The 6970-nt window shown below is 52.8% G+C and overlaps 1 protein-coding gene across 6 annotated transcripts; it reads right to left on the reverse strand.

Moving 5' to 3' along the window:
• Positions 1-1141: 1141 nt before the first annotated feature.
• Positions 1142-6970, reverse strand: Crybb3 (crystallin beta B3). 6 transcript variants are annotated; one of them, XM_028765496.1, is made up of 7 exons: positions 6942-6970; positions 6397-6472; positions 5843-6027; positions 5204-5322; positions 3774-3906; positions 2897-3039; positions 1142-1372 (listed from the first exon to the last, which is right to left on the reverse strand). In XM_028765496.1, the coding sequence occupies exons 3-7, from the start codon at positions 5915-5917 to the stop codon at positions 1207-1209; spliced, it is 636 nt and encodes a 211-aa protein (XP_028621329.1). In that variant the 5' UTR covers positions 5918-6027; positions 6397-6472; positions 6942-6970; the 3' UTR covers positions 1142-1206. The 6 variants fall into 6 exon arrangements, with proteins under 6 accessions (XP_028621329.1, XP_028621334.1, XP_028621332.1 ...); XM_028765501.1 differs by lacking the exon at positions 6397-6472 and having other exon boundaries at positions 5843-5943; XM_028765499.1 differs by lacking the exon at positions 6397-6472 and having other exon boundaries at positions 5843-5966.

Here is a 6970-nt window from a genome sequence, read left to right on the forward strand (position 1 = left end):
AGCGCCTGTGTGAGGACAGGGGGCTTTGGAGCAGCCCAGGAGCCCTGGTTCTCCTCTTGAAAGCTGTGCCTGCTCCCTCTCTGCACCTGCCGCAGACGAGAATGGCTTCAGCTGTGGCAGCCTTGTGCTCCCTTGGCTTGCTTCCCTCTGCCTCCAACAAGGCATGGCACTTACCACATAAATCAATGGCCATGGGGTTAACTGACTGATAGGCGGATACAGGAGAATGAGTGACACAGGGAAGGGTGGGAGAAAGGAAGAAAAAGGGCGGAGAAGAACAGATGGACTGATGGGTGGTAAGAGGATGAAGAGCTAAGAGATGGATGGAGGATGCATTGATTGGATGGATGGATGGATTGATGGATGGATGGATGGATGGATGGATGTATAGGTAGTTAAATGGATGGGTGATGAATGGGTAGATGGATGGACGGATATATGGATAGATGGATAAATGGATGGATGGATGGATGGATGGATACATGGATGGATACATGCATGGGTAGAAGGATGGATGGATTCTTGGATGGATAGGCAAATGGATGAGTGAAAAGACAGATGGTAGCAGGGATATATAAATTGATGGGAAGAAGAAAATGTAGAAAAAAGAAGGAACAGTGGATGACAGATAAGTGAATGGGTGAGCAGATGGATAGGAGGATGGATGGAAAGACAGACAAATGAATGGATAAGGGTGTGGGTAAACAGATGGGTAAATAGATGGATAGGGGAGTGAGTGGGTAGATGGATGAATAAATAAATGGGTGGCTGGATGGCTGGCTGGCTGGCTGGATGGATGGATGGATGGATGGATGGGTGGGTGGATGGATGGGTGGATGGATGGATGGATGGATGGATGGATGGGTGGGTGGATGGATGGATGGATGGATGGGTGGGTGAGTGGATGGATGGATGGATGGATGATCATATGGATGAATAGGTGAATGGATGGATGGACAGATGAACAGATAGATAGTTATTCAGATGTGGGCACTGGCAGCAGAAGTCTGCTTGTGGTAAAGGGTGTGTGACCTCAGCTGACAGGACTGGATTGGGGCACAGACACATCCCTCCTCCCCACCCCCTTGCAGTTCATGGCCCCTTCACCCATCCCCCCACAGGAAGTGACGCTGACAGAGCGGCGTGGCTGGTGGGCTTTATTGAGCAGGTTCAGGAGGGGACACAGGCGTTGGCTCCTGGGAGTCCTCAGCTGCTCAGGAAGCAGCCACGCTTGTGCCACTTCTGGTCGCGGATGCGGCGCACCGACTGCAGCTGCGGCTGGTTGGCGTCCCACTCATTCCAGTGGCGAAACTCGCCCCGCTCGAACACGTACTGGCGCCCGCGGTAGCCAGGGAACTCGTAGCCCACCCACCTGCCAAGAATAACAGAGTGAGGTGGGGCATGTTCCTCCAGAGCCCCTTAACGCTCTCTAAAGCCTGCATTTGCTTTCTTCATCACCCGCCTCAGGTCCTCCTTGACTCCCCAGTGCCCCTGAGATGAAGCTAACCACCTACCTTTCCCAAGGCTTCCTTTGTCACACCTCACAATAGCCTTTCTTCTTCAGCCCTTCACCCCTCTGCCTGAGTCTGAGCCTTCGAAGTTGCCATCCATCCTGACTAGAATGTCCTTCTTTACCTGATCTTCTGTCTCCTTGGGGTGGGAGTGGGGTCACACATAGCCTTGGGACTCTCAGAGACACTTTCCTCCAGCGTGCCCATCACACTCACGTCAGACCGATATACCAGAGAGAAGGGCTCCAACTGGCCACTCCTATCCCTCACGTGTCTGATGCTCAGGAAAAAGTCACTGAGTACATTCACAATGTCATCCTTCCCGGCTCAATCCCAGGTTCAAAGGTCACCCTGAGGTTAGCAGAAATAGCAAGCTCGATCATAGCTAGGCTCAATTCAGACCCTGATAATAACAGAGGTTGTGAGATCACTATCACCCTGAGAGTTAGCTCCAGGCCTGAGGAGTTAGGAGAGCCATAGAACCTGGGCGGAGACCAAGCAGTGGGGACTGAGACAGAGCAAAGCTGTCTAGGAGTTTAGGTTGCTTAGAATCCTCAATGGAGCAGGAGGCCAGTGCTGGAGCATTCTGGGATGGGGTAGAGGGGGAAGAGAGCATGGGGGGGGGGGCAAAAGAGAATGGGGAGAGAGAGAGAAAGAGAGACAGAGATAGAGAAAGAGGCACAGAGAGAGAAGACAGAGAAAGAGACACATAGTGAGAGAAGAGAGGGAGAGAAGAGAGAGGAGAGAGAGATATGTGTGTGACAGAGAGAGAGAGAGAGAGAGAGAGAGAGAGAGAGAGAGAGAACATGTGGACAATGTTAGGGAGAAAGCTCAATTCTTGAATTTGGTTTTTGTTTGTTTTGATTTTCCATTTTCATTTTCCATTTCATAAAGAAAGACAGGGAGAAAGAAAAGAGAAATTAAAAAGAGAGAAGGGGCAAAGAAAATAGGGAGGAGAAAGAGAAAGAGAAGCAGAGACAGAGAGATAGAGACACACAGAAAGAGACACAAGGTCTCTCTGTATAGCCCTGGCTGTCTCGGATCTCATTCTGTAGACCAGGCTGAACTTGGACTCACAGGAATCCACTTGCCTCTGCCTCCCAAGTCCTCGGCTTAAAGGCGTGCCGTGCTGCAGCTCTTGGACTTTTGAGGCACTGCCTGACTCTGGAGTCCAGGCCTCTTTCAAACTCCCACTCCTCCTGTCTAGCCTCCCAGGTGCTAGGATCATGGATCGGGGCATCACACCCTCCACCACAAGGGCTTTGAGTGACAATGAGTTGAGTCACTTGTGTGTGGCGCTGGCAGCTAGCTGTGGAGAAGCTGGTGTTAAGGAGTGGCTGCCAGGGGACAGGAGCTGGAGCAGAGTGGGCTGGGGCTTCCCTTACGTCCCGTTGATGACTCGGATGCTGGCCACACGGTCCTGGAAGCCATGGGCCCACAGGCTGGGCACATCGTCATCTACGATCTCCATCTTGCGCCCACTGAAGGCTGGGTTCTCGAACAGGTGCAGCTTGTGGTCTGGGCCATCCTGAAGACAAAGGTCAAGGGTGAGTGAGACCCCCACACACACACACAGAACAGCAAGAATGGAGTCACCCCAACTCTCAGCAAGAGAGAAGGACTCAGGGGACACCCCGAGCTGAGCAAGACAGAAGAAGAGGGATGGACAAACCTCTTTCCACTAATCGTTACCACCAGGAAGGGAAACTGAGACTCAGAGGGGACCATAAAGACTTAGGATTTGGATCACCTCTTCTAGGTTTATTCTAGTGCCATCCTCCTGGTCTCCTTTCCCCTGTTGTCTATAAAACACTCTGTTCAGGCACTGGAAGGAGGAGCTGGGTGGCTTCTGTACTGATGGAAGAGATGGGGCATGGGTCATATGCCCTCCAGGATGTGCCAGGGAAGAGTGGGGACCGTCGTGAAGTGATTTTTCTGGGTTTTTGAGTTCTGTGTTTCTTTGAACAGTATTGAACTGTGCCAGAACTATGAGGCTTCTCGGGTTAATTGGGTGACTGCAAAAGGGGTCAAGGGTCATCTCCACTAGTTCAGGACAAGGACTCTGGTGTCCTTTCCCAGTACCCACTCAGGAGCCAGATTCTTCTTGTCCCACATCATTGTTGAGGTCAAAATCTGAGGCCTATTCAAGCAGAATCACAGTGGCAAAACTGACCCATGCATGCACTCATGTGTACGCGAGTACACACACACACACACACACACACACACACACACACACGGATAGCAATAGCCCTGACTTACAATGTGCAAAGGCCGGAGGGACAGGAGAATGTCACTACGTCGGCTGCTGGACCAGGCATCCCAGCGAGGGTAGTCCCCCTTCTCCAGGACAAACTGCTCCCCACGAAAGGCCCTGCGCTCGAATGCCAGCCACCTGAGGGTAGAGGGAACAATGTCACCTCTGGTGTGGCTGAGCAGGGACCCACAAGCAGGAGGAAGAGCAGGAACGTCACACCTTCACCCTCTCTAACCCAGTACAGACCCTGTGCCTGCTGCCAGGGAAGATCTGGGGACTCATCGGGTACTGATGCCCTGCGCCACAAGCCCATCAAGGACATACTGGTAATCCATGTGCACCAAGTTTGGTAAAGCCCCCCACAAAAGATCCATGAGTGAGGGACTAGAGTGTTAGTTCAGTGGTTAGGAAGAGCATTGGCTGTTGTTACAAAGGACCAGGGTTCAAGTCCCAGCACACGTGCATGCGCATGCAGACACACACACACACACACACACACACGGCTCATGACCATCTGAACTCCAGTTCTAGGGGACCTAGTGCCTCTTCTGGCCACCAGGGGGACCCAGTGCCTCTTCTGGCCACCAGGGATACTGCATGCATTTAGTCCAGAGGCAAACATATGTAAACTAAAAATAAATAAAACTTAAAAAAAAAACCAAAAACCTTTCTCTTCCCCCTCTAGGCACCATCCACCTTGTCTCCAACACTCTCTGACAGCCACAGCACTGTTTGTCCTCAGATGAGGAGACACAGCGTGACAGACATGGCCAAGAACACAAAGTCCCAGAGCATAGACTCAATCTGGGGGCCAGAGCTCAGTGCGCAGCACAGGGCCTGCTGCTCGAGGGCAGGCTCCAGACACCTTGCTTTCCTTGCCTCAGTTCCCTCCGCTACACCAGTGATAGAAAGGGGCGTGGCTCTAGCAGGACGAGAATTCATGATATAACTCAAGTGAGACTTTACAGGTTTCATAATTCCTACAGTTACTTAACAGTAGGTCCTGTTTCTATTTATACGATTTTTTTTTAATTTTTAAAAACCTTTATCTATGTGGGTGTTTTGTTTGCATGTATGTCTGTTCACTGTACCTGTGCCTGGTGCCTGCTGAGATTAAAAGAGCCCAGCCACGTGGGTGCTGGGAATCGAACCCAGGTCCTCTGCAAGAACAGTAAGCGTTCTCAACTGCTGAACCATCTTTTCAGCCCCTATTTACATAACTGTGTACAGCTGGTGTCAACTTGGTGTTTCGCCTCTGAGCTGGGCGCCTGCTGGCCTCCTTCCTTTTAATGCCACACACCACAGGAGTCATTTTGTTATTTTGTCGATGGGGAAACTGAGTCAAAGAAAGGCAAGGGCCTAAGGCAGATCTGGGGCTGGATTGGGCCTAAGCTTGCAGGAGGCTCGGGCAATGGGGCGCTGCCTAAGTACTCACGGTCCAGACTCCACTTGGATGGACCCCACCTTCTCCAGCAGGCTGTCAGTGAGGTTGGGACACTCAGCCGAGAGCTCACACCGCTTGCCCTGGAAGTTCTCTAACTCGTACACCGTCACCTGGAAGAGCAGAGGTGAGAACCTCAGCCTCTGAAAGGCTCCCAAGCCCACTCCCTTCAGCAGAACAGCAGGGAGGACCACGGCTGCCTTCCCACGCATGTCTCCACCGCTCCCTGGTGGCCACAGCGCGCAATTGCAATCATGGCACGGGTCCCCGCTGAAAATCACCAGGGGCAACGTCAGAAAGTTTCCTCAGACTATTACGTCACGGCATCCACGTCACATATTCCCTCTGAAGCCCCAGCATGGCTTGGAATGGACACAGCGAGCATCCACACGCCATGCTTCTGCCACCCGCTTTATCATGTGACAATTCTGGACTGAGGACAGCAGGCATCGCTTCCATTTTAAAGATGAAGCTGTCAGCACCCAGAGACACCAAGCAACTCAAATAGTGTCACACAAGAAAGGTGGAGCTTGAAGCTACATCCCCTGAAGCCTGGTGCCCAGGATCTTCTTCACTGAGTCAGTTGGGGACTCAGCCCTGGGCTCTAGAGCCAGCCCATCAAGACCCAGGTACCTTGTAGCTGCCCCCAAGGCCTCCATGGCTCTTGCCAGCTGCAGCCTGCTCAGGTGCTCCGTGCTGTTCCGCCATCTCTCTGGGGACACTTCTGCCTCAGACTGGAAGAGAACCAGGTCACCAGCTGCGGCCAGCAGGGTCACGGGCTGGTGGTACTGGAACCAAACAGCAGTGAGGACCAAGATCTATAGTCAGTCAACAAACACCTCCTGGGCACCTTTGCTTTGGGCCATGCATTTGGGCCAGTCAGTGGGACTGGGGAGTCTCAGGGGCCCAGTAAAGCAAGACCAGTTTGCCGAGAACATGGGGAAAAAAGGATTTTAACTAAATGTCATTCTTCCCCCTGTCACCACCCCACATACACCCCCAAATGTTCCCTGCACAGGGCTGGACCTCTCTGTGGGATCTCTGCAGCCTCAGGACTGGACACCACAGCCAGCGTGAACAGCAGACCAGAGAAGGCAGGAGAAACAGACAGACCAGGCAGTCATGAAATGGGCCAGGTCTTTGGAAATCATCTCAGGCCATGAAGAAGCTGACTATTGAGTGTTTACTGTGTTCTAGGCTCTTGCATAGTGGACTCTGGCAATCTCTCTTAGCCTCAGGGGGCAGAGACACAGGACTCAGGCTCTGCAGACTTATGCTCACCAGCATGGGTGTACGGGTGTGCACATACCTGCACACACCTGTCCCAGACCGACCCTCGCCTCCCTCACGACCTGTCCTGGCACATTGGTGTGAGGCCCAGCATGTCCAGCAGCTTCTGCTGCATCTCTAACCAACATCAGCAGGACACAGGGCTTGGCCCACCTCATGGGGATGCCCCAGTATACCTGATGGGTCCCTTCCCTTTCTCAGAGCTGCCCAGTCCTTAGTCCCCAGCCCACAGTTGGGAGCCAGACTCATGCTCAAACCCACAGACAATACCCATGGACAATAGTCCATCTGTGGCTGGGCCTAGTTGTCAGGCATGTGTCCCGGAGGTCACCCCCTACCCTCGAGTGAGCTGGGCACGGGCCATGCACACCCAGAGAGACCCGAGGTTGCACCTTCTTCTACAGAGTGCACTTCCCCCTGCCTCGCCCAGTTCAGTACAAACCTGCCTCCAGGACCAGCTGTCCCCAGACT

This window comes from Grammomys surdaster, unplaced genomic scaffold (assembly GCF_004785775.1).
Source record: "Grammomys surdaster isolate TR1022 unplaced genomic scaffold, NIH_TR_1.0 164, whole genome shotgun sequence".
Taxonomy (NCBI): domain Eukaryota; kingdom Metazoa; phylum Chordata; class Mammalia; order Rodentia; family Muridae; genus Grammomys; species Grammomys surdaster.

What these genes read in the sequence shown, in the direction of transcription:
- Crybb3 (XM_028765501.1), bottom strand. Translation starts at nt 5,917, where the DNA reads ATGGCGGAACAGCACGGAGCACCTGAGCAGGCTGCAGCTGGCAAGAGC. An exon ending in GCCTTGGGGGCAGCTACAAG is followed by an intron (nt 5,323 to 5,842) that starts GTACCTGGGTCT and finishes CTGCTCTTCCAG; the next exon opens with GTGACGGTGTACGAGTTAGA. An exon ending in CCCTCCGGCCTTTGCACATT is followed by an intron (nt 3,040 to 3,773) that starts GTAAGTCAGGGC and finishes CTTTGTCTTCAG; the next exon opens with GATGGCCCAGACCACAAGCT.